The sequence below is a fragment of the Theropithecus gelada genome, chromosome 3 (genome assembly GCF_003255815.1).
Source record: "Theropithecus gelada isolate Dixy chromosome 3, Tgel_1.0, whole genome shotgun sequence".
In the NCBI taxonomy this organism is placed as follows: Eukaryota; Metazoa; Chordata; class Mammalia; order Primates; family Cercopithecidae; genus Theropithecus; species Theropithecus gelada.
This window is the reverse complement of record NC_037670.1, coordinates 1,413,540-1,440,656: the sequence shown is the minus strand read 5'-3', so window position 1 is coordinate 1,440,656 and position 27,117 is coordinate 1,413,540. Positions and strand designations below refer to the sequence as shown.

General features: G+C 41.1%; 1 protein-coding gene across 1 annotated transcript in view; it reads right to left on the bottom strand.

Annotated features, from left to right (window-relative positions):
* Positions 1–3,102: 3,102 nt before the first annotated feature.
* The window catches only part of LOC112620261 (vitamin K epoxide reductase complex subunit 1-like protein 1), an 83,553-nt gene continuing 59,538 nt past the window's right edge, over positions 3,103–27,117 (bottom strand). The window contains exons 2-3 of the mRNA XM_025378579.1: positions 10,930–11,039; positions 3,103–5,585 (exon numbers count right to left, since the gene is read on the bottom strand). Of these exons, the coding sequence (XP_025234364.1) occupies positions 5,359–5,585; positions 10,930–11,039 (337 nt within the window). The 3' untranslated portion in view covers positions 3,103–5,358. The remainder of the gene's footprint in view (positions 5,586–10,929; positions 11,040–27,117) is intronic.

The window sequence follows — 27,117 nt, the reverse complement described above, 5'->3', positions numbered from 1 at the left end:
AAGACAGTGAACCAATAGTTTTGTTTTGTTTGTTTTGAGACAGTCTTGCTCTGTCGGCCAAGCTGGAGTGCAGTGGTGCAACCTCGGCTCACTGTAACCTTCACCTCCGGGGTTCAAGCAATTCTCCTGCCTCAGCCTCCGAAGTAGCCGGAACTACAGGCAACTGCCACCACTCCCAGCTAAATTTTTTAAAATATTTTTAGTAGAGACAGGGTTTTGCCATGTTGGCCAGGCTGGTCTTGAACTCCTGACCTCAGGTGATCCGCTAGCCTTAGCCTCCCCAAGTGCTGGGATTACAGGCATGAGCCACCGTGCCCGGCCTCCAGTATGGTTCTTGCTATAGAACTTGATTTCCCCCTCTCTTGTGGTTGAGCCCCCTGTCTCCACACAGACCCTCCTTTTTAGCTTTCCTGTGCAAGCTCCATGAAAGAAAGAATAAAGTTAATTTCGCCTGGTTTTATTAGGCATCGTCAGTCCATTTTTAAAAAATGAGAGTGTAGTCAGTTCCAATTAAGAATCTAGGGCTTGTGTATTTTTTATCAACCTCTCTTTAGTTTTCAAAGGAATCAAGTTTTGTGTTCCAGTATGTCAAGGTATAATGAATAAAAGTTGACAAACATTAAGAAAAGTTAAATGTAGTAGACACATCTAAATGGTTTACAAATTAGGGGTAGTCCTTTTTTTTTTGAGATGGAGTCTTCTTCTGTTGCCCAGGCTGCAGTGCAGTGGCATGATCTCGTCTCACTGCAACAACCTCCCGGGTTCCAGCAATTCTTCTGCCTCAGCCTCCTGAATAGCTGGGATTACAGGCACACGCCACAATCCTGGCTAGTTTTTTTGGGTTTTTAGTAGAGACAGGCTTTCACCATATTGGCCAGGCTGGTCTTGAACTCCTGACCTCAAGTGATCCACCCACCTCTGCCTCCCAAAGTGCTGGGATTACAGGCATGAGCCATTGCGCCCGGTGGGGGCAGTGCCCCTTTCCACAGGTCTTAAGCTCCAGCACAGAACACACTTGTTCTAGTCCATGAAGGATAGTTCAGCTGTATTTCCAACGGATTCATCTTTCTTGCCGATGCTACCTTTTTAGAGGATTATATATGGAGTATTTAAGGTAAGCTAAAGTAAAACTATGGAAAAACAGCTCATTAATACATTCTGAGTGTTCACAGAACAGTAGGCAGTGACACATTTTGTCATTAATTCTTGACAATCACATACATCATAAACCCACAGGAATTCCAAGATCTAGAGGTCTGAGGACTCTGAATCTTCTGCAAGTTACATATGATTTAAGAGAAAAAGAATCAACCCTGTATACCTTAGAAATGAGGTTACAGTATTGACTTCAAGAATATAAGGCTCCTACCGAGTCTAAAAAGACCTCGTTTCAGCTTTTTTTGGAATGCAACCCTGCAGTTTAAGAATAATGGGAGCACAACTTCCACAGGTAACTTCTACATTTATTTTATACCAAAAAAGTTATGTGCAACAAATAAACATTCTTACATATTTACATTTGGTTTTATTTACCAGTTAGCAAAACGGCGCCTTAAATCTCTGATAAAGAGTATTTCTATCTAGATTAAAGGGGAAACCTGCCCACTGAACTCCATTTTAAATGAATGTTTACTCTGGAGCTTAAAGCACTAGTAAGAAATCTTTCTCATGGAACGTTCTAGACAGATCATACACCTAATACTTAGGTCATGCCTAATACAGTTTTATAACAAAACATTTCACCTTTTCTAGGTGAATTTGTAGTAAAAAAATGTTTAGCCAAGTAGCTGGGGCTCCCACCCTTGCCTTTTTTTGTTTGATGGAGGGTAGTTGTCACAATTAGAAACTAAGTGCTGCCTGAGGTGTCTGAAATGTTTCACCAATGCTTGTGTGTTGGAGGAAAAGACATGAAGACAGACACTGTATAATAGGTCATTAGGTCGTCTCCCCAAATAGGTTACCAGAAGTCACAGAGGGTCTCCTTGTTGGCATCTGTCTAATATTGATTTTCAAGACAAGATCTCCTGTCACTCTTGGTACCAATCTAAGTTACGAAGAAACTGCTGAAGATAACTCTGTACTTTTGCCTTTTGCCAATAGTCTTTTCAAAAACTAAATGAAAAACAATAGTCAACAAATAGTTTTTATTTATTTTTTATTTGAGACAGAGTTTCACTCATTGCCCAGGCCGGAGTGCAATGGCACAATCATGGCTCACTGCAAACTCCGCCTACCGGGTTCAAGCAATTCTCCTGCCTCAGCCTCCAGAGTAGCTGGCATTACAGGTGCCTGCCACCATGCCCAACTAACTTTTGTATTTTTAGTAGCGACAGAGTTCCACTATGTTGGTCAACTGGTCTTGAACTTCTGACCTCAGGTGATTCACCTGAGTCGGCCTCCCAAAGTGCTGGGATTACAGGTGTGAGCCACCATGCCCGGCCAGCAAATAGTTTTAATTTCACTGTAGTCTTGGTCCTCTTTGAATGAAAACAGTCAATGCTTTGAACATCATTTGAAAGTAATGAATTTAAGGAGAGGACACATGTGTAAAGGAACAGTGATTCTGGGCACACAGCCAGTTAAACCTGAGTTATTTCACCAGAAATTTACTTTTACTGAGAGCAACTAGCTGTAATGCAAAACCAAATGAAATCCCCCAAATCACCCAGATTCCCTAGAATTTATCATCTAACCTCAATTCGTCTTATTTCTTCAAATGATATTTGTGAGCATCAAGTCAATAAATGGCTTCATTTGGAAAAAATTACTTTAAAAAGATGAAGCATGGAATTACTGCTAAAAACAGATGTTTCCCCTCATCTGTCCTTTAACACTGGTGGCTAGTAATGCTGCAGTGTTCAAATATTCAGTAAATAGGGCAAAACAATCTTCTAATTTTATAACACTGGTGATTCCCCCCTCTTCTGGGCAGAATAGAAGGTATAGAAGGGAATCTGAATTCTCCAGGGCAAAAAACACCCAATTAATACCACCAGGGTTCTGTTACTTACGGAGACACTGGCATTACAATGCTGTTATGACAGGCAGTACGTGTTCCTCTCTCAGTGAGGAAAAAAGGTATTAATTCAACTGGGCCATAAGAATGTGGCAAAAAAAAATTTATACAACTGAAACAGTGGTTTCCCCGAGCCTTAGAAAAGCAAAGGAAAAACTGAAAGGGTCTGGCTGACCATTTTCCCATGTTTTCTCAGGTAAGAGTTGAAGACATTTGCAAGAATGCAACATCAAGACAAGCTTTAACTATACTCTGCTGATTGATACAAAATAGGATGAAAAACCATTGGATCCTGGGACACGAGGAACTTGTTTAGCACAACCGGTGTTATGTGTACCACAGTTTTAACCATTAGGCCATTTCCACTGTAGCTTAGAGAAAAGAACCAGAGGACTGCCTTGGTAGAGCTGGACGCGCTGCTATAAGACGGCCTCGCTGTACAGCCCTCAAACGTGAGGACTTCTTTCTCCATAGGCACCAGACGGCCAATCAGTGCTTTCTAGAGTTCTTTAACTACTTCAGAATACAAGAACAGTACATCCATACTCCAACAGCCATTGAAAGATTCACATTCATGGGAAAACACAAGTCTTAATGAAATCTTGAGTTAAGCTATCTTTTAAGAAACTGGTTGAAACTGGTGAAAAGTTCATTACAATTCAGGCTTGATACCTGCCTCGGGCCAGAAGACCTACGTTGCATCAATTCTGAGTCAGTGGAAGCTACAGAATTGTTGCTGACCCTACACATTTGAGTTTACAGAGCAGAGCCTGTCCCCTCCCTTCAAAGAGAAGGCAAATAAAGCACTCAAGAGGTACTGGTCTCATTGACTGTTTTTAACATAAAATGATTAATCAGATTGGAAGCAAAAACATTACTGCTGCTTCCCAACCGGAGGAGTGAAATGATCACACAGGACCCTTCTGCAGAGTGCGGGTTTTCTACCTGACGGTGAAGACAGGAGGGCAGGACACTTCTGCCCAAGGTCAACACACAAAATATTTGGTTTGAGATTTAAGACAGAAGGCACTTTTAACATTCTGATATCAGATGTTAACCATACAAACGTCCTGTCACAATTTCATTTGGGTTTACTTGAATCCCCTTCCAAAATTCTTCTTACTGCATGTGTGTCATTATGAGAGCAGTGGCGACACGACCAGATTTAGCCTTGAGATGTGTCTACCTGTTCCTATTCTCCCGATGAAGCAAACTGCGCAGCATGTCAGCCCTGAAGGTTACAAATCCAGTATTTGACTGCAAAACAACTAAATTAGACATCCGAGTGGTTAGTGCAGAAAAACAATGAGCAAGAACACTGGCTCCCACGCTGGAGCGACGGGGCTTAGACTGGTCTTTTCCATCATAATACTGTTTGGTTGACTGGCACCAACGTTAAGGAAAAATATCTGCATGAAAATTCAACTGGTGGAAGAAACTTTACCTAATAATGCCAGGCTTATATTTCCAGCTTTTCTCCAAAGAAAAAATACCCATTTTCCCATCCTTGGTGTCCTGAAGGCCTTGGACTTGAAGGTCTGGCCACATGACTCATTCTGTAAGGTTAACAATTGGTCCAGTTTTATGACTGAACACAAACAGGACTTGAACGTTCCAATTCAATTTCTTCCTTTCAGAAGAGGGAGATGAAAGGGAACCAACCACCCTATTATTATTTTTTTCACCCTATTATTTTCTGCACCCACAGCTGCCAGTACTTTCCACAAGATGCTGTGTATAGGCTATTTTCACTATCTCCTCAGTCAATGCTCAGCTGACAGTTCTTCAATGCTACACTCCAACTAAACTGTACAGTAAGTTCTGCAGAAATGGATCTAATATTTCTACCTTTATTTACAAATATCACATAATGGATTCTAGTTGAATCTACATGTTTAAATCCATCAGCTAAAAACATATTACATATTGTAAACATGGCAATATTTAATACAGTATCTATTCTAAAATATTTTCATGTCATGATCACATTTGTTATACCTGAAATTGAATTTATACACATTAAAGAATTACTAGCAATGGTTGCTGACTTTACAATTGAGGGCAGGGGGCTAGGGCTACATTTTATCATTTCAGAAACATCTTCAAAGTAAAGTTAAAGCTTGTCTTTGATTGGCTCGGCGTATCTTTTTGTATCCATATTTAAAATGAAGATTGACACAGAAAATAGCGAGGGCCCCTTCTAATTTACAGGATTTTAAAAAATCAGTTTGAGATTCTTAGGGAAAGTGTCTGTTGTGAATAATAATAATAATAAAAACCTGCTGCAAAATAAACTGAATGGAAAAGGGGCTTGAGACTGTCAGGGCAGAGTCCGTCGGGCATCAGTCCTGCTTGGGCTGCAGCTGCCGCTTCCAGGCCTCGTTCAAGTAAACTAGTCGTTTGTAGTTGATAATGAGAAGAAGGAAGTTCAGCACGTACGTGACGACACAGATGATGCAGAACTCCTTCAGCACAAAGTACAGAATGTAGGCCAGGTACAGGGACCCCACGACCGACATGATGGAGGACGTCATGAGGATCAAAGCCGCCACCGCGCTTGCTGTCATGCCTGTAAGAGAAGAGACGCGGGCTCAATCAGGCCTTGGTGCTGGAGAGAGGCTTTCTGAGTGATAAGGACTAACACTGTGTGACTTGCTGCGGTGTTTGAATACTGATCTTCCTGCCAAACTCTGAAAATTGAGAACAGAAATACTGGTCTTTTTCATTAAAATTATACAGGTGGACTCTGCAGATCAAATGCTAGCTTTTCAGGGTTTTGAGATGGGGTTTCACTATATTGCCCAGGCTGGAGTGCAGTGATACAATCTCACCTAACTGCAATGTCTACCTCCCGGGTTTAAGCAATTCTCCTGCCTCAGCCTCCAAAGTAGCCAGGATCACAGGCATGTGCCACCATGCCCGGCTAATTTTTTGTTGGCCAGGCTGGTCTCCAACTCCTGACCTCAGGTGATCCTCCCGCCTCAGCCTCCCAAAGTGCTAGGATTACAGGTGTGGGCCACCATACCCAGCCAAATGCCAGTTTTATAGCTGCAATGTTTTTGATTTCTCAATCTTTTGGTGAAATATTACTAATTTCATAAACTAACCTAGTTGAAAATATGCACACAAAGCAAATATGCAGTCTCACAATCACATTAAGCAATGAAGCTGACTTGTAACATCAACAGCCCCAAGACACCAAATGAATAAAAGGACATGAGGACCGCAGCCTTTTCCTAAACCGAGCTGCACACATTTGGTGAGAACCTTCTCTGGTTTTCATTACAGCCTCCCCATCTGTGGAAAGTAAAATTTGCTTTTCCATGTTTAGATCAGATTGATTAAAAATCCACAATGAGAGGTGACTACACCAACAAGCTGCTGAGGAGAGAAAAACTCTTGCTAAACATTCCAGGAAGGGCTCACCCTGGTGGATAAGGGAAACCACAGTTAGCTCATTGGCTGTATGTGGGCCAAACCCGATCAAGAAAAATGGTGGACATGTGTGCTAAACCCAGGCTCTCAGTACAAAAAGGCACCTAAAGCCAGGCGCGGTGGCTCATGCCTGTAATCTTAGCACTTTGGGAGGCCGAGGCAGGCAGACCATTTGAGGTCAGGAGTTTGAGACCAGCCTGGTCAACATGGTTAAACCCCCCTCTACTAAAAAATACCAAAAAAAAAAAAAAAAAAAAATTGGCATGGTATTGCACGCTTGCAACCCCAGCTATGAGGCTGAGGCACAAGAATTACTTGAACCCAGGAGGCGGAGGTTGCAGTGAGATGAGATTGCGCCACTGCACTCCAGCCTGGGCAACAGAGTAAGGCTCTGTCTCATTTAAAAAAAAAAAAAAAGGTACCTGAATTCTGGAATCTATCTTCACATGTATTGTTTTTAGTTTCCTGTGGCCAACAGTATGGAGAATACGTGCATTTATTTTCAAGGACAGAGAAGGCAGAGCATGTTAAACGGCCCTTCTACCCAATGACTCATGGATAAGGATAACAGAAACAGGAACAAAATAACGGGTGGGAGCAGGTTTAAAGAAGTCAATTAAAGAGCTGAAATCCCGGTGCCTGTTGGCAAAAAGAAAAGCAACAAGAAGACGCCTATGGGCTGGCTGGGCTGGCTCGGCCACAGCCACAGGACTAGATGCTTTCATAGGGCACTTCAAGACTAAGGTGCTGCTGAATTACTGCAGGGACTAGCAAATCTGGCCAGCTACCTGCTTTAGTAAATAAAGTTTTATTGGCACTCAGCCATGCTCATTCATTTATGTAATGTCTGTGACTGCTTTCACACTAGAAGGCAGAGTTGAATGGCTGCAGCAACTGGCAAAGTCAATTTTCTGCCAGGCCCTTTACTGAAAAAGTTTGCTGACTTCACCTATGCTAAACAACTAACATTTCAAAATTAATGCGGTCACAATTTTATCTAAGAAAGTTAATTTCAAAATGAGACGGGCAAGTTATTTCTTCCTCCATGCCTCTCTTTTCTCAACTGTAAAATTGGGATAACAATCATGCTTACTTCCCAAGACTGCTGGACAATTAAATGAGCTGAGATAATGCAGGGTTAAAGCACTAGAATAGTGTATAAATACCAGCTGTCCGTTAAATACTACCGTAATGCAACTAGGTACTTGTGGCTCAGGGTAAAATTCCCAATGGAATTTAAAATGTGCTGTAACTCTAAACAAATGATGGTACAATTATGCAATGGATTATTCTGCAGCTGTAAAAAAGAACGAAGACATTTAATAAACTGATATGGAAAAATCCCCATGATATATCCATCAAGCAAAAAAAGAAAAGAAAATGCAAGCTGTAGAACAGTGGGTATAGCATCTGCCTTTTATATTTTAAAAAGGAGGAAAATTAAGATTGTGTATGTGTACTTTCTCGTATATGCAAAAAGAAACTCTAAAACAATAACAAGCTACCAGTTGGGGCTGAGGAGCAGTGGAAACCAGGGAAAAAGAGAAGGGGTGGGACAGATTTTTCTTTGTGTAACATTTTATATATATATATATTTTTTTTCCTGAAGGAGTCTCGCTCTGTCGCCCAGGTTGGAGTGTAGTGGCACGATGTTAGCTCACTGCAACCTCCGCCTTCCGGGTTCAAGCAATTCTCCTGCCTCAGCCTCCCAAGTAGCTGGGATTACAGGTGTTTGGCACCACACCCGGCTAATTTTTGTATTTTTAGCAGAGACAGGGTTTCACCATGTTGGCCAGGCTGGTCTTGAACTCCTGACCTTGTGATTCGCCCATGTTGGCCTCCCAAAATGCTGGAATTAATGGCATGAGCCACTGCGCCTGGTCCTTTTTTAAAAGTTTTGAACCATGTGAATGGATTACCAATGAAAAAATTAAATTAAAAATGCTGTATCTCAAACAGCTTAGAAGGGAGTACAGATGTATACATATGTAACAAACCTGCACATTGTGCACATGTACCCTAGAACTTAAAGTATAATAAAAAAGAAAAAAAAAAGTGAGTACAGATGTCCTGCTCTGGAAACTGTTAGGTTAGTTCAAATGTGCCTCACATGAAGACACCAACATTAGAAGGCACGTGAAGCATCCAAATGCAAGTCAAAAAATGCGAATGAAAAAACACATATGATACATATGATTTAAAATATGCATACAGCATGGCATTAAATTAATGGTATAAAAAGAAATTTGGCTGTAGCACCTCTATCTTCAAAAGTTAATCTAGTCAAAGGCTTTTCTTAGGTTCTTTGCCTTTAAGGGAAAACGCCTTGCATTTGGGCTTATATTTCATATTATTCTCTAGAAATCCAGCAAAATGGAAATATGCAGAATACAGTGAAATTTCTCCCTCCTGCCCAACCACCAGACCCCTTTCTATGCATTTACATGCATGTATACAAACATGTTTATCCTATACATATTATACCAAAATTTGCATTTTTCACTAAATAGTATATTTATCTTTCTAGGATATAAATATAGATCTCCTTTTTCCTTTAATGGCTACATAGTATTTCACACTATTTTCTAATTTATTCAACCATTACGTATTTCTAAGCTAACTCCTTTTTTTTTTTTTTTTTTTTTTTTGCTATTTCACACTGTACCGCTATGAATATCCGTGTGCACGTATCTTTGAACTTCTGCAAGATACACAGATATGGAACTGGGCAAACTCGACAGAACTACTGAGAATGATTTAGATTTATAATTTGCCTCATAACAAATCAATTTCAGATAGAAGAGTTACATGTATTTTTAATGAACCAAATCAAAAGAGCTGACAGGTAATGGAATATTAACAATTAAAATACAAAAGCATTGGTATGCAACAAGATCTATAAAAAAGAAGAAAAATAAAATGCAAAGGTAACAATGGATGGATTTAACTCTGAAAGTATAAAAACTTAATAAAATATAAATTCATAACACTAACAAAAAAAGATAAAGAATGCGTTAAATGTTTGTAACACAATAAAAACGTACTATTATTGGGATCCAATATCTAAATGGACAATAAAAGGAAATTAAAAAGAGTAAAATTTAAATAGGTACTAATGTGTAACTATTAGCAATTTTTCCTGGTGAAGATTATCATTATGACTAAAAAAAAAAAAGAAATTTTACAAAACACATCTTAAAAATAAAGACTGCTAGAGCTTCAGGGAAACCAAAGAACTGAGGGAAAGCAACTTGGTAACAACGATTAAAATAGAAAATATCTGTGTTTTTTGATCCTATGCCTGGAAATTTATTTTGTGGAGATACTTAAGGAAGGAGTGGGAGGTCTTTAAACAAAGTTGATCAGTGCAGCATTATTTAGAAGTCAAAGGTGTGAAACCTAGATGTTAACAATAACAGGATAAACAACACTATGTTGAAACACAGTTCACATCAAATTATTATTAGTTTTTGAGACAGGGTCTTGCTCTGTCCCCCAGGCTGGAGTGCAGTGGTGTGATCTCGGCTGCCTGCAACCTCCATCTCTTGGGCTCAAGTGATTCTCTCACCTCAGACTTTCAAGTAGCGGGGACTACAGGTGTGTGCCACCACAACCTGGCTAATTTTTTTATTTTCTGTCTAGAGACAGAGTCTCACCACGTTGCTCCTGGGCTCAAGTGATCTACCCTTCTCAGCCTCCCAAAGTGCTAGGATTACAGGTGTGAGTCACCGCACTTGGCCCCAAATTATTATTTATTTATTTATTTATTTTTTGTGAGACAGAGTTTCGCTCTTGTTGCCCAGGCTGGAGTGCAATGGCGCGATCTCAGCTCACTGCAACCTCCGTCTCCCGGGTTCAAGTGAATCTCCGGCCTCAGCCTCACGAGTAGCTGGGATTACAGGTATGCACCACCACACCCGGCTAATTTTGTAATTTTAGTAGATACAGACTTTCACCATGTTGGCCAGGCTGGTCTCGAACTCCCAACCTCAGGTGATCTGCCCACCTTGGCCTCCCAAAGTGCTGGGATTACAGGCATGAGCCACTGCGCCCGGCCCCAAAATTATTCTTAAAAGCAGAAGACTGTAGGAATAGTGGATATGTAAAGGTCATGGGATTATGAATATGGTTTCTCATTAATGTCCCCTTAATATATGATATCTTTACAAGGCTACAGAGTCTATAAAACTAGGAAACACATTTACAGGGAAGATGGGAGTGATAATTTCTGGAATGGGACTGGTTTTTCTGGACATCATGAGATACAGCTCTCCATGATTAAACAGCAAGTGACATAAATTCAACATTAATATAATAAAATCTTAGCGAATCAAGTTTTCACAGTACAAAGATGTTGTACATGCTAGTGGCTCTATAAATAACACATGCTTTTATTTAACATCAAGACACTTCAGCGCAAAGACACAAAGTACTAAACGGAATATAACAAACTTATTTTTGTATTGATAAATACTTACCAAGTAATAACTGTAGTATATAAAATATAAGTCCAAAGACACTGTTTGGCTGGTTTAATACACCATCCTTTCCAAAAATGGAACCCAAAAGACCAAATCCTCGACCCCATCTGTAAAATAAGGAAAACCGGTAACCCTATATTGGAATTTCCCTATTTTAAAAAATGTAAAATTATTTGAGAACGTTATCCAATTCTAAAATCAACTAAGCTGTCAAATGTCTTAAATGTCCTGTGTTGAGAGGGATTTACCCCAAAGAGGGAGGCCAGTCACTAGATTTCTGATTAAAAATAATCATCTAAAATGAACCTATCTAAAAGTGCCAGTATACCCATCTGAATCTCTCAGTTGCCAATTTCTATGTATTCTCTTTTCCAAAAGGTAGGGCAAAGTATTCATTTTCCAGTGGCATTAGTATTTGCAGAAGGAGACTTCTCTCTGCTTAAGCCAGGGTCTCTTAACAGTGGACCACTGACATTTTGGGCTACATAATTCTTTGTGCTGGGGAGTGTTCTGTGTATTACATAACTAACAGTACCCTGGGGCTCCCCCAACTAGATGCTGCTAGTACTCCTCCACCCCAGGTGTGACTACCAAAAACACAGTCACAGCCATTGCCAAAGGTCCGCCGGGACACAACTGCCCCCAGTTGAAAGCCATAGATGTAAGGGGTGCTATTAATTCACTCAGAGAATACAGATTGAAAAGCTGTTTCTTCACAAATTTCACAAGGATATGCATTAAGCAATACACTGGGAATGTATTTTTTAAATGTAGGGCTGGGCATGGTGGCTCACGCCTGTAATCCCAGCACTTTGGGAGGCCGAGGCAGGCAGATCACGAGGTCAAGATTTTGAGACCAGGCTTGCCAACATGGTGAAACCCCTGTCTGTACTCAAAACACAAAAAATTAGCTGGGCATGGTGGCGTGCACCTGTAATCCCAGCTAAATGGGAGGTTGAGGCAGAAGAATCTCTTGAACCCGGGGAGCAGAGCCGAGACTGCACCACTGCATTCCAGCCTGGGCAACAAGAGAAAACTCCATTTCAAAAAAAAAAACCAAACAAACAAAAAACGGGATAATATCAGAAACTGTAGGTCTTTCCTGGACTCCTATATCAGAGGTAAAAAACTGGATACATTATATGCCCTATCAGTTTTTATTTGCAATTTAACTTTAAATCTTGCATTTGACTAAACATTTTTAAAACTTGACTTTCTTTTTTAAATTGTTAATACTTATTTGATAAAACTTGATACAAATATCAAGCTAACATTCATTTTGAATAACAAAACCTTTAAAGATAATGTTAACTCTGGATGGAATGAGAGTGCTTCTTAAATACTAAAAAACATAACCAGTTATGGTGTTAAGTCAGTAGAGAAACACTCTAAATAAAATCTAAACTTTGGTTCTGAAGACAAACTGCCCCAAAGCAAGGATAAATACGTGGTTCTTCACGGGCTACAATAATTTAATGGCACTCAATGCCCAAGATAGAGAATGAAACCCCTGCATAACAGTGATGTTGGGAGAGAAAAATCACCCCGATTTTACAAACAAGTGAAAGCCATGAAGATTTTAATTTTTATTGTACAATTATACAATCCTTTTTTTTTTTTTTTTTTTTTTTTTTTTGAGACAGGATGTTTCTCTGTTGCCCAGGCTACAGTGCAGTTACAATCAGGACTCACTGCAGCCTAGACCTCCCAGGTTCAAGTGATTCTCCTGCCTCAGCCTCCCAAAGTAGCTGAGACTATACAACACTCAACTTTTTTTTTTTTTTTTTTTTTTTTTTGTATTTTTTGTGGAGTTGCAGCTTTGCCATGTACCAAGGCCGGTCTCAAAGTACTGGGCTCAAGCAATCCTCCCACGTTGCCTCCCAAAGTGCTGGGATTACAGGCTGAGCTACCACACCCAGCCTCCAGTTATACATTTCAAAGAACATAAAATAATTTCCATTATATTCATTTCTTCTTTCACTCATCTAAATACTTATTGGGCATGTACTGTGTGCACTGGTGCTAGGTGCTGGGGATGCAGAAGTGAATGAGCCAGACAAGGTGCTGCCCTTGTGGACCTTAAATTCTATTTAGGGAAGAAATAAACAGGTAAACAAACGCCAGGTTACCTGCAGAAATGGACACACCTGGTAACAGATATACAGGAAAATTAGAAGGGGAACCTCTAGATCAGTGCTTCCGAAATTTTAAAAGCGCAATCACTTTGGGGTCTGGTTAAAATGTAAGCTTTTCCTTCAGTGCATCTGTGGTGGGGCCTAAGAGTCTGCGTTTCCAGAGAAAACAACCCAAAATGAAAAGCTTGCAGGTGATACTGACGCTTCTGGTCTGAAGACCACACTTGGAGATCCACAGCTGTGGGAAGAGAAGGGGTGCAGGAAGCTCCTCTAGCTCGATGGTCAGGAAGGACCTTTTTCAGGAATTAAGTTTTAAATGAGATCCTGAGTGATGGTAAGCAGTCAGTCTCATGAGCAATGGCAAGTCAAAGGCCTTGAGGTAGGAATGAGCTGTGGGTGTGCCAAGGAAGGTCACTGAGGCTGGGGCATGGTGATTGAGGAGAGTGACAGGAGAACTAGGTGTGAGTCCAATCATTTACATTATTTAGGGCCTTGTGTATAGGCCGTGCCAAAGAGTTTGAATTTTATTCTAATTGCAATGAAAGACGTTTAGTAGCTTTCAAACCGGAGAGTGAGATAAGCTTATTTATGATTACTCTTTGCTGTGGCATAAAGAACAAACTGCTGGGGACCGGCGTACGGCCAGGGGGAAACTACATGCAATCAAACCTCTGAGCCCTACTCATCCCAGGCAGGAATTCAAATTTCAATCACTGCCTTTGGCAACAGAAATAAGTGGCATACTGCCAAAATGATCATGGCTAAACAGAATTTTTATATATTCAAAGCATTGGTCTATGCCTGATTATTCATGTAAGATCACATGGGTATTTTCCTTGAAAACAATGTGGCATCCACAAATGAATATATTATCAAAGTTATACATGCATAAGGTTTCAAAATAAAAGAACATCAAAGCCTTCTAATACAGAGATGTTCCCTCCTCTAGCCCTCCCCAAGCTCAGTTCTCATCCCCAGAGGCATCCACTTTGATGTCCGTTAACTGTTTTCACTTTTTTTTTTTTTTTTTTTTTGCTTTTTTTGAGATGGAGTCTCACTCCTGTTGCCTAGGCTGGAGTGCAGTGGCGCAATCTCCGCTCATTGCAAGCTCCGCCTCCCAGGTTCAGGCCATTCTCCTGCCTCAGCCTCCTGAGTAGCTGGGACTACAGGCGCACACCACCGTGCCCAGCTAATTTTCTGTATTTTTAGTAGAGACGGGGGTTTCACCGTGTTAGCCAGGATGGTCTCGATCTCCTGACCTCATGATCTGCCCGCCTCGGCCTCCCAAAGTGCTGGGATTACAGACATGATTTCACTCTTATTTACTTCCACATTTCTAAATAATATGTTTACGTTGCTATTTCTTTCTTTCTTTCTTTCTTTTTTTTTCATTTTGAGACAGTGTCGCTCTATTGCCCACGCTGGCGTGTAGCAGCGCAACCTTGGCTCAATGCAACCTTCACCTCCTGGGTTCAAGTGCTTCTCCTGCCTCAGCCTTTTAAGTAGCTGAGATTACTGGCACCCGCCACCACGCCCAGCTAATTTTTGTATTTTCAGTAGAAATGGGTTTTCACCATGTTGGCTAGCCTGATCTTGAACTCCTGACCTCAGGTCATCTGTACGCCTTGGCCTCCCAAAGTGCTAGGATTACAGGCATGAGCCACTGCACCCAGCCCTAAATATTATCTTTTGACTTTCTAATACAGTAAGCCAGAATGTTGCTTTTTTTTTTTTCTTGAGATGGCGTCTCACTCTGTCAATCATGTTGGAGTGCAGTGGTGCGATCTGGGCTCACTGCAACCTCCACTTCCCAGTCTCAAGCAATATTCCTCCTCAGAATCTTGAGTAGCTTGGACCACAGGCATCCATCACCATGCCTGGCTAATTTTTGTATTTTTGGTAGAGATGAGGTTTCATCATGTTGCCCAGGCTGGTCTCGAACTCCCGAGCTCCGGCGATCAACCTATTTTGGCGTCCGCAAATGCTGGGATTACAGGTGTGAGTTACTGTGGCCAGCCAAATATTGCTTTAAAAAAAAAATTATTATATAATAGAAAACTTCAAATGCACATACACAAAGTGAGCACAAGGATGTAATAAACACCCATGTATCTATCATTTCGCTATGGTAAACAGAAAAGGTATTATAAAAACAAAACACACACAAAATATCCAAAAACCCCCAGGTACCCATCACCAGCTTCAACAATTATGCCTTTCTTGTTTCATCTCCACTTTACATTCTCATCACTTGAGAATTACTTTTAGTTCTTTTATTTATTTTTATTGTTTGAGACAGAGTCTCGTTCTGTTGCCCAGGCCAGAATGTAATGGTGCTATCTCGGCTCACTGAAACTTCTGCCTCCCGGGCTCGAGTGAGTCTCCTGTCTCAGCCTCCTGAATACCTAGGATTACAGGCTCCCACCACCACACCGGGCTAATTTTTTTATTTTTGGTAGGGCCGGGGTTTCATCATGTTGCCCAGGCTGGTCTCGTCTCCTAGATTCAAGTGATTCTCCTGTCTCAGCCTCCTGAGTAGCTGGACCACAGGCATGTTCCACCACACCTGGCTAATGTTCTGTATTTTTCAGACCTCAAGTGATCTACCCACTCCAGCCTCCCAAAGTGCTGGGATTACAGGCACAAGCCACCGTACCCAGCCACAAGTAAGTTAAACTTCTGATTACCTTTATTTACTGATTTGTTATTGATATTTTGGAAATCATTTGCTTTTTTCTTTGTTGTTTAAATTTTTGTTACTAATAAATATGCCATTATCTTGCTTTTACTACTTTATCAACATTTATTCTTTAAAACAATAATCTTAAAATTCTCTTTATTTTTATTTATGTATTTATTTTTGAGATAAGAGTTTTGTTCTTGTTGCCCAGGCTGGAATGCAATGGTGCAATCTCGACTCACTGCAAACTCCACCTCCCGGGTTCAAGCGATTCTCCTGCCTCAGCCTCCCGAGTAGCTGGGATTACAGGTGCCTGCCACTACTCCTGCTAATTTTTTTGCATTTTTAGTAGAAGTGGGGTTTCACCATGGTGGCCAGGCTGGTCTCGAACTCCTGACCATTAAAAAGGAAGAATGGACCTTGGAAAGTCTTAAAAGGTGGAAGGAACATTTACGAGGCTTAGAAGGGTACATGTAAGATGTTCTGAGGAACTTAGTGGAAGATTTGTAAACTTATTTGGTAAGTTGCTGTTTTGTTTTCATTATTTTTAATGTTATTACAATTATACATAATTTTAAAAAATCAGATAGTGCTACAAGACTTGGAACAAAACCCAGCATTCCTCTGACCCTTGAGGTATCCTCCTTAGAAGCAACTCATTTTAGTGGTTTCTCTCAATATTTACCCACAAATTTCTTTTTACAAAAATGCCTTATTATTTTTGCTTTTTAATTAAAAAAATTTTTGTAGAGACGGGGTTTCGCCATTTTGGCCAGGCTGGTCTCGAACTCCTGGGCTAAAGTGATCCTCCCACCTCAGCCTCCCAAAGCACTGGGATTACAGGCATGAGCCACCAGGCCTGGCCACTTATAATTTTTGGATCATCTATCACTGTATGCTAACCTAGACTGTTTGGTAGACTTTCACTTCCCTTTCCCCCTCCCAATACCATAATTTGTACTTATATCGAAATTTTTGGTTCTATCAGTATATATTGTTTACGTGATTATCACTATATTGTCTGAGTGATCTGTTCTAACAAGATTCTGTAGAGTGAATCAAGTCACAAGCGATCAGTACATAGAAAATGACAGTAACACAACACCAAGTTGCACAGTCCAGGCATCATTTTCCCCAGCATGTTAAAAGTGCTCACACCTGGTATCCCAGCACTTTGGGAGGCTGAGGCGGGCGGATCATTTGAGGTCAGGAGTTCGAGATCTGCCTGGCCAACGTGGCGAAACCCCCATGTCTACTAAAAATACAAAAATTAGGTGGGTGTGGTGGCGAGCACCTGTAATCCCAGCTACTCAGGAGACTGAAGCCAGAGAATTGCTTGAACCCAGGACGCAAGCCGAGATCACGCCACTGCACTCCAGCCTGGGTGAAAGAGCAAGACTCCATCTCGGAAAAAAAAAGAAAAAAGAAAAAGAAAAATTCAATGTCTTTTTTTTTTTTTTTTTTTTGAGATGGGGTCTTGCTCTGTTGCCCAGGCTGGAGTGCAGTGGCGCAATCTCAGTTCACTGCAAGCTCCGCCTCCCGGGTTCATGCCATTTTCCTGCCGCAGCCTCCCGAGTAGCTGGGACTACAGGTGCCCACCACCACGCCTGGCTAGGTTTTTTTTCCTGTATTTTTAGTAAAGACGGGGTTTCACCGTGTTAGCCAGGATGGTCTTGATCTCCTGGACCTCATGATCCGCTTGTCTCGGCCTCCCAGAGTGCTGGGATTACAGGCGTGAGCAACAAGTCTTTAAACTCTGCTAGTAGTTTTACTAGAAATATCATTGCTTTCATCATCTGGTAACAAGGTTACATGGATTTTGAGTGGTCTGCCCCATTCCTGTCCCATAACCTCTGGTACTTTTTAGAAATACTTTTTATTGGAGCATCATTATACATCATGAAGTACATAAAGTACATAAAGTTCAGCGAATTTCTATGAGCTGAACACAAGCCTGCACCAGTAGCCGGATCAAGAAACAGAGCAATAAGGCCAGGTGCGGTGGCTCACGCCTGTAATTCCAGCACTGTGGGAGGCCAAAGCAGGTGGAGCACTTGAGGTCAGGATTTCAAGACTAGCCTGGCCAGCATGGTGAAACCCCATCTCTTCTCAAACACATGGTAGCACACGCCTATAGTCCCATGGTGAAACCCCATCTCTTCTCAAATATGTGGTGGCACACGCCTGTAGTCCCAACTACTTGGGAGGCTGAGGCAGAGAATCGCTTGAACCCGCAAGGCAGAGGTTATAGTGAGCTGAGATCACGCTATTGCACTCCAGCCTGGGTGACAGAGCACAACTCTGTCTCAAAAAAAAAAAAAAAAAAAACTTAAGAAAAAGAAACATAACAATACCAGCAGCGCCTCAGAGGCACCCAACCCCCATGCCCTTCTTCCAGTTACCCCTCCTCCCCCAGAATAACCACTCTCCTGGGGTCTTTCTAAAAAATATTATATTTAACATCATAATATACCAAACAATATAGTAAATGTAAAATGAAATAAGCATACAAAAATAAAATACATTTAATAATGTATTTTTAAAAATTATTTTTTACAAGGCACATACCCTTATAGCCACACCCACATCGAGAAACAGAACTTTGGCAGGGCATGGTGGCTCATGCCTCTAATCCAGCACTTCGGGAGGCCAAGGTGGGAGAACTGCTTGAGCCCAGGAGTTCAAGATCAGCCTGGGCAACATAATGAGACTCTGTCCCTACCTAAAAAAAAGAAGAAAGAAAAAAAAAAATTGCTGGGCGTGATGGCACATGCCTGCAGTCCCAGTTACTCGGAAGGCTGATCACTTGAGCCCAGGAGTTTCAGGCGGCAAGCAGTGAGCTATGATTGTGCCACCATACTGCGGCCTGGGTGACAGAGTGAGAGCCTGTCAAAAAAGAAAAAAGAAAGTAAATAGAACTTTGCTAGCCCCTCTCTGTGCCCCAATGCAATCAAACACCTCTTCTTTCCTCTAAAACCACTATCTCAACTTTCACCGTTGAGTTTCTCTAAGGATTTATGACAACTGAGCATTCCTAGACACTATATAGTTTAACCCCCACTCTCATTCTCTTTTACTTGATATGTTGTTTAGGACTCTCTTAAGCTATAGGTTGCTTGCCCTAGTATTTTTAGGGCTCAATTCTGTAGAAAATAAATTTTTCCAGGGACATGTTATACTATCCATCACAAAAATATCTATAATTAACTGTCATCATTTTTCCTTTTGAGCACAAATTGCTTTTCATGGAGTTACGAATTTATATTTTGTTTGCTTAGTTTTCTATGTCACTATTACTGGTTTTCTGAACCCCTTGTGAGCAATACTTTAAACAAGATCAGTCATGTGAAGAAATCTATGATTTTCATCTTTCTCTGAAGACATCTCTGTTGGAGCCCTCGCCTTCCTGGTGCTCTCTGGATGACATGGTTTGGGCTGACTACTCACTAGGCCTGCTGCAGCTGTCGTCCTAAGACTTCCAATCTCTTCCATATAATGGAAGAAATACAAGAATCTTCCATTTCTTATATTTGCTGTCTCCCATTTCTCCCTGGTTTACTTTACTTGGTGGCACAATCCTCTAATAGTTTCTTTCCTTGAGAAAATACACACAGGAGGTCAAATTTCTGGATGCTGGACATCTAAAAATGTCTTTCTTCTGCTATCATAATTGGTTGATAGTTTGTTTGGGTATATAATTATACATTAAAAATAAGTTTCTGGCTAGGTGTGATGGCTCATGCCTGTTATTGCAGAACTTTGGGAGGCTCAGGATTGCTTGAGGACAGGAGTTCAAGACCAGCCTGGGCAACATGGTGAGACCCCCATCTCTACAAAAAATTAAAACATTAGATAGGTGTGGTGGCACACACCTGTAGCCCCAGCTACTTGGGTAGCTGGGGTGGGATGACTGGGTCCAGCAGTTCGAGGCCACAGTGAACAAGGATCACATCGCTCCATTCTGGCTTGGGTGACAGAGCGAGACCCTGTCACAAAAACATAAAAACTAAAAAAAGTAATGACAATTTTCCCTCAGAATGTTTTAAAGACACATTTCTTTAGTGTCATGATCAGACTATTACATTTGGCAATCAACAGCATGGGTGCAAAAAAAGTCTACACTACAATTCGTTGGATTGTTTTAGTTTCCAGAGAACAGAAACTAAAATGCCCTGTTATACAATTACAGCCCAAAGACACCCCTCAAGTCTTTTGCCCATACACATGAGTATTGTCTGAAGCATATCCCTGAAGCAGTTAGGCCCCCACCACCATGCCTGGTTGAGTTCGCAAATCTGTTGTAACCTGAGGCTTCCCTGTCGCTGCTCTGGCTAAGCCTTATTTCTCTTGCTAAGCCTTGTTTCCTGCAGTAATTAATGCCCTCTGCCTCTGCCATAGCTACTGCTGCTACTGCAACCACCGCAGCCACCTTGGTTTCAGGGTTTGGCAAAATATTGGCTTCTACCACCATAGGGGCCAGAGCTTCCGCCTCCAAAGGTTTTTCTCTTTATGGGTCCAAAATTTGAACACAGACTGTTGTAACTGCCAAAATCACTGTCACTTCCACCACATCCAAAATTGCTTCCATTATTACCAAATCCATGACAGTCATCCCCACTGCCACCATATCCACCACCATCATTGCTGGCACCAAAGCCATCATGACCAAACTTGTCACTCCCACCAAATCACTTCACGACCACCACCAGTTTCTAGGACCCCTTTGACCTCTTTGGCTGGATGAGCCACCAGCCATGTCTTGCTGCAACCTGGGCTTTCCTTACTTCACAGCCATGGCCATTTACAGGATAATATTTCTGAATGACAGTCTTAGCCATGGAGTCATGGTCATCAAAGGTTATAAAAGCAAAGACCCTTTTCTTGCTACTGCCTCAGTCAGTTGTGATTTCAATCACTTCAATTTTCCTATCCTGTTTAAGGATAGGAAATATCTTTTCCACAGTCACATAGACACCCGGTCTTTGAGAATCTTCTCTTCAGACAGCTCTCTGAGGTTCCACAGCTCTTCTATCCACCTGGTATGGCCTTGATTCATGGCTACATCTATCTCCTCCACAGTGGCAGATGACCAACCCAAAGCCCCCAGAGTGCTTGAAGTCTAGGTCTCAGGACCACACAGTCATGAGCATGGTTCAGAAGGGCTCCCCAGACTCAGCTGTTTCAAGGCTTCCGCAGCTTCGGGCTCTTTAGGAGACTGGCTTAGACATGCCCGCAGTGGGAAGAGAGGCTTGAACGATGCTTCCTCGGCAGCATTGAAGGCCACAAATCCCTCAACATTTTTAAAGATACTGTTCCACCATCCTGCTTTCAGAGTTGGTTTTTGAAAAATCTGATGCTGTTCTGAGCTTTGAATGTGACCTGTTTCTGCTCTAAGAATCTTCTTTTTAATCTGGGTATTCTCGAATTTCACAAAGGATGTGCCTTGTTGTGGGAGTTGAGTGTTGAAGGGCTCTTTCAATGCAGAAATTCACATTCTTCAATATTAGGAAATGTTCATACATTTCTTAGCCAAATGTTGGCCCTCTAATTTTCTTTGATCTTTTCTTCTATTTTCCCTCTTTTTCCTTTTACTCCATTTGTAGGAGATTAGCATGATATATTCTCCCAAACCCATTAAATTCATTTATTAAACTTATTGCTAACTCATGTTTAATTTTATGTGTTCTCTCTTAGTCTCTGATTATTTCTTTTACATAAATAGCATCTTGCTTTAAGGATATCACTTTTTTTTTTTTTTTTTTTGGAGATGGAGTCTTACTCTGTCGCGCAGTGGTATGATCTCTGCTCACTGAAACCTCCGCTCCCGGGTTCAAGCGATTCTCCTGCCTCATCCTCCCAAGTAGCTGGGATTACTGGCACCCACCACCACGCCTGGCTAATTTTTATATTTTCAGTAGAGATGGGGTTTCACCATGTTGGCAAGGATGGTCTCGAACTCCTGACCTCAAATGATCCACTCACTTCAGCCTCCCAATATGCTGGGATTATAGACATGAGCCACTGCACCCGGTCAAGGATATCACTTTTTCTTAGATCTTAGGAGATCAAATGATTTATGTTTAAGTTTATTTCTGGCTACTTCAATTTTTGGTTGCTCTGAGTTCCTTGGACATACATCCATATGTGTCTGTCTCTTATACTAGAGACTTCTCAAATGTTTGAGGACCACTAATTGTCTATTCATTTGTAAGATCAAGGCATTAAAAATCTGAGTGTCAGCCAGGCACACTGCCTCACGCCTGTAATGCCAGCACTTTGGGAGGCTGAGGTTAGAGGGATTGCTTGAACCTAGGAGTCTGAGACCAGCCTGAGCAACATAGCGAAACCCTGCCTCGACCAAAAACAAACGAAAAAACAAAAAAAATGCCAAAAAAATATTAGCTGGATGTGGTGGCACACGCCTGTAGTCCTAGCTACTAGGGAGGCTGAGGTGGGAGGATCAGTTAAGCCCAGAAGTCAAGGCTGCAGTGAATTGTATTTGTGCTACTGCATTCCAGCCTGGCAGAATGAGATACTATCATACTATCTCAAAAACAAAACAAAACAAAACAAATCTGGATGCCAATTCCAGTGCTGGATAAAATATAATATGCCCACTACAAGCTGTTCTTCCTGACAGATTACAATTAAAAATTGGACAACACAAAAAGCAACTGAGGATTCTGAAAAGGAAAAATAGCTGGTTGATAGAGGGGAGGAGTAAAAACTGGAAGATGAACTAGTACATTGGAGTTTCTTGGGTTCTTTTCCCCTCTTCTTTGCAGAATTGCCCAAAGGGGTAAGGTGTGTGAGGGGTCAGACAGCAAACAAACAAACAAACAAACACAAAAAAACCCACAAAACTTTCTGGCCAGAGGAGGAGGACAAGAGATCCATGTGGGCTGGAGAGCATGATGATAGCGTACTTTCACATTCATTATTTTTTCCCTCTTGGCCTTGCCTAAAGGTTGGCCAGCAGTCCAGGCACCTCAAAGCCTAAGAAAAGCCTGTCTCCTTCCCTGGAAGAAATGAGAGAAGGGGTCTCTGTGGCCCTAAGCATGTAAAAGGAATCCTGTTGTTTATTCTCTTTTCTTTGACTGCCTCACTCTTCGGGTGCCAGTCACATGGAACTGTGTGACAGTGAAGGAGGTTAAAACTGTCTGAGAGAAACCTATCTTTCTAGCAAGAGAAACGGAAAGGGGTGCCTGGGAGCCAGAGACAGGGAAGAAAATTCCAGCAAGGAAAGGACCAGAGAAGGGAATCCCTTAATTCTGTGTAGGAACCATCACAAGTCCCAGACTCACCCAAGTGGCACATGCATGGAATAGACCCCAAAGGCATAGCAAAGTCTCTCAGAAATAAACTATGATATAAACCATCACTCAAATTGCAGACAAATCACTGAGAGGCGCACATGAGGGCAAACTCAAACAGGATAGCAAACACTTTTAAAATAAAACTGGCATTGAACCCATCACCCACAGAAGGAGAGACAGAGCTTGTGGAACTGGATTGCCTGTTAAAGCAAAATCATCATTCTCCAAATGTTAACAGCACCCAGACTCTTACAACATAATCTTCAAAATACATTAATGATGCACTCCAAGCTTATATGACATACAAAGAACCAGAAGAATGTTACCAATTATCAAGAGAAACAAACTATGATGAACAGATGTCAACCCTGAGATGACACAGATTCTGGAATTATCAGAATAAGATTTAAAACAGTTGTTACATCTATGTTCCACAAATGAAAGTAAAGAGAAATGACTGGGAAGAAGGAAGTTCTCAGCAGAGAAAAAGTAACAATTAAAAAAAAAAAAAAAAGTCCGGGCGCGGTGGCTCACACGTGTAATCCCAGCACTTTGGGAGGCCGAGACAGGCGGATCACAAGGTCAGGAGATCAATACCATCCTGGCTAACACGGTGAAACCCCGTCTCTATTAAAAATACAAAAAATTAGCTGGGCGTGGTGGTGAGCGCCTGTAGTCCCAGGTACTCAGGAGGCTGAGGCAAGAGAATGGCGTGAACCCGGCAGGCGGAAGTTGCAGTGAGCCGAGATTGTGCCACTGCACTCCGGCCTGGGCAACAGAGCAAGACTCCATCTCAAAAAAAAAAAAAAAAAAAAAAGGGAACTATAGAACTAAATAATATAAGATCTGAAATTAAAAATCCACTAGATGAGGTCAATAGCAGAATGGAGATACCAAAGGGAAGATTCAGTGAGTTGAAAGATTAACAGAAATTATCCAATTTGAACAACAGAGAGGAAAAACATATTTAAAAAAAAAAGAATGGAGACTTAAAGAACAATCTTAAATATCAATCTGAAATGCAGGACAATATTTTGGTAGTGTCCTATATTTAACAATCTTAAATACAGGATAGTATCAAAAGGTCTAATATTTATTTCATTGGACTTCTGGAAGGAGAAAGATTGGTGCACAAAAATGTATGAAAAAATAGTGGCTAACAACTTCCCAAATTTAGCCAAATATAAAAATTTATAGATTCAAAAACTCAGTGAACATTAGAGTTGATTAAACTCAAAGAATGCCACATCCAGACACATCATAACCAAACTACTAAAAACCAAAGACAGAAAAGCTCTTGAAAGCATCCAGAGAAAAATGACACATTATATAAGCAGACAAGAATTCAAATGCCTACCAATTTTGTATCAGAAACCATGGAGGGGGCCGGGTGCAGTGGCTCATGCCTGTAATCCCAGCACTTTGGGAGACCAAGGCAGGTGGATCACGAGGTCAGGAGATCGAAGACCATCCTGGCCAACATGGTGAAACCCGTCTTTACTAAAAATACAAAAATTAGATGAGTGTGGTGGCACGCGCCTGTAATTCCAGCTACTCGGGAGACTGAAGCAGGAGAATCGCTTGAACTCGGGAGGTGGGGGTTGCAGTAAGCCAAGATCACGCCACTGCACTCCAGCCTGGTGACAGACCAAGACTCCGTTTCAAAGAAAAAAAAAAAGAAACCATGGAGGCCAAAATCTTTAAAGTACTGAAAAGAACTGTCAACTGAGAATTCTACATCCCTCAAGATCTCTTTGAGGGATCAAGAACACTCAGACACTTCCAGAAGCAAGAAAACAAAGAGAACTTACTACCAGCAGACTGGCACTATGAGAAATGCTGAAGGAAGTTCTTCACATTGAAGGAGAATGACACCAGAGGGAAATATGAAATTTCAGAAATGAAGAAAAACAGAAATGGTAAATATCTGGGTAAATACAATGGACTTTTTTCTTTTCTTTTTTTGAGACGGAATCTCACACTGTCGCCCAGGCTGGAGTGCAGTGGCGCGATCTCCACTCACTGCAACCTCCACCTCCCAGGTTCAAGTGATTCTCTTGCCTCAGCCTCCTGAGTGGCTGGGATTACAGGTGCCCGCCACCATGCCCGGCTAATTTTTTGTATTTTTAGTAGAGACGGGGTTTCACTATGTTGGCAAGGCTGGTCTTGAACTCCTGACCTCGTGATCTGCCCGCCTCAGCCTCCTAAAGTGCTGGGACCACAGGCATGAGCCGCTGAGCCTGACCTAGACTTTTTTTTAATATCTAAAGTGCTTTAAGATTGTTCAGCCTTTAAAACGAGGGAAATTCTGTCACTGGTGACGTGGATGGAATTGGAGAACATTATGCTGAGTGAAATAAGCCCAGCACAGAAAGACAAATACCGCATGTTTTCACTTACATGTGGAAACTAAGACAATTGAACTCATAGAAGCAGAGGGCAGAATGGTGGTTACAGAGGCTGGGGGAGTGGGAGGAATTAAGAACGGTGGTCAAAGGATACAAAAATCTCAGACAGGAGGAATAAGGTTTATTTTGAGATCTATTGCACAGCATAGTGAATACAGTAAATAATAGTGTGTTCTGCATTTCAAAGCTGCCAAGAGAATAAATTTGGAACGTTCTCAACCACAAAAAATAAGTATTTGAAGTGATAGATATGTTAATTAGTTTGATTTAACTATTCCATATTATACTGGTAAATTATAATATCATGTTGTACTCCATAAATATATACAATTATTGACTGTCAATTTATAATAAAATGATTTTTTTAAAGAAATGGGGGTCTCACCATGTTGCCCAGGCTGGTCTTGAACTTCTGGCCTCAAGTGATCCTCTCACCTCAGCCTCTCAAAGTGCTGGGATTACAGGTATGAGCCACCACACCCAGCTAATTTACATTAAAATTTTTAGAAAACTGACTAAAGATGTATCAAAAGATTTTTTTCAATTTAAAAACTTAAGATTGTTGGAAGCAAATGTAACATTGTGGAGTGGGGTTTTCAATATATGTAGATATAACACAAATGACAATTACAACATAAGGTGGGGGAGGATTAAGGAATCTTTATATTAACAGTTGTAAGATTTCTATATTATCCTTAAAGTTGTTAAATATAAAATATGACTAGAATATGAAAGGCTATGTGTGCATACTGTAATCTCTAGAGCTACCGTAACCTAAGAATTCACAGAGATAAAAGTAAAAAGTCAATAGATAAAATACTAAAAACTACCAATATCTAAGAGGCATGAAATGGGGGAAAGGACAAACCAAAACAAAGAGGTTGACCTAAATCTAAACATACTAACAATTATATTAAAAGTAAATGGTCTGAATATACCAATAAAAGACAGACACTGTCAAACTGAACTAAAAAGCAAAAAAGACCCAAGTATATGCTATTTACAAAAAACTCACTTTAAATATTATAACATAGGTTAAGAGTAAAAAGATGAAACAAGTTACATCATACAAACACTAATCAAAAGAAATCCAGAAAATGTAAATTTTTATTTTATTTATTATTTATTTATTTATTTATTTATTTATTTATTTATTTATTTATTTTTTGAGACGGAGTCTCGCTTTGTCGCCCAGGCTGGAGTGCAGTGGTGCGATCTCGGCTCACTGCAAGCTCCACCTCCCAGGTTCACGCCATTCTCCTGCCTCAGCCTCCAGAGTAGCTGGGACTATAGGCGCCCGCCACCATGCCCGGCTAATTTTTTGTATTTTTAGTAGAGATAGGGTTTCACCGTGTTAACCAGGATGGTCTCAATCTCCTGACCTCATGATCCACCTGCCTCGGCCTCCCAAAGTGCTGGGATTACAGGCGTGAGCCACCACGACTGGCCATAAATTTTATTTTGTATAAATTTTGCACAAGAAAAAAAAAGGAACTGTGGTTGTATTAATACCAGAAACTGTAGTCTCCAGAACAAGGGAACTTACCAGGGAAGAAAGAGACATATAACGGTAAAAGGATCAATTAACCAAAAGGACAAAACAATCCTAAATATATAGGCATCTAATAAGAGAAGTCCCAAATAAA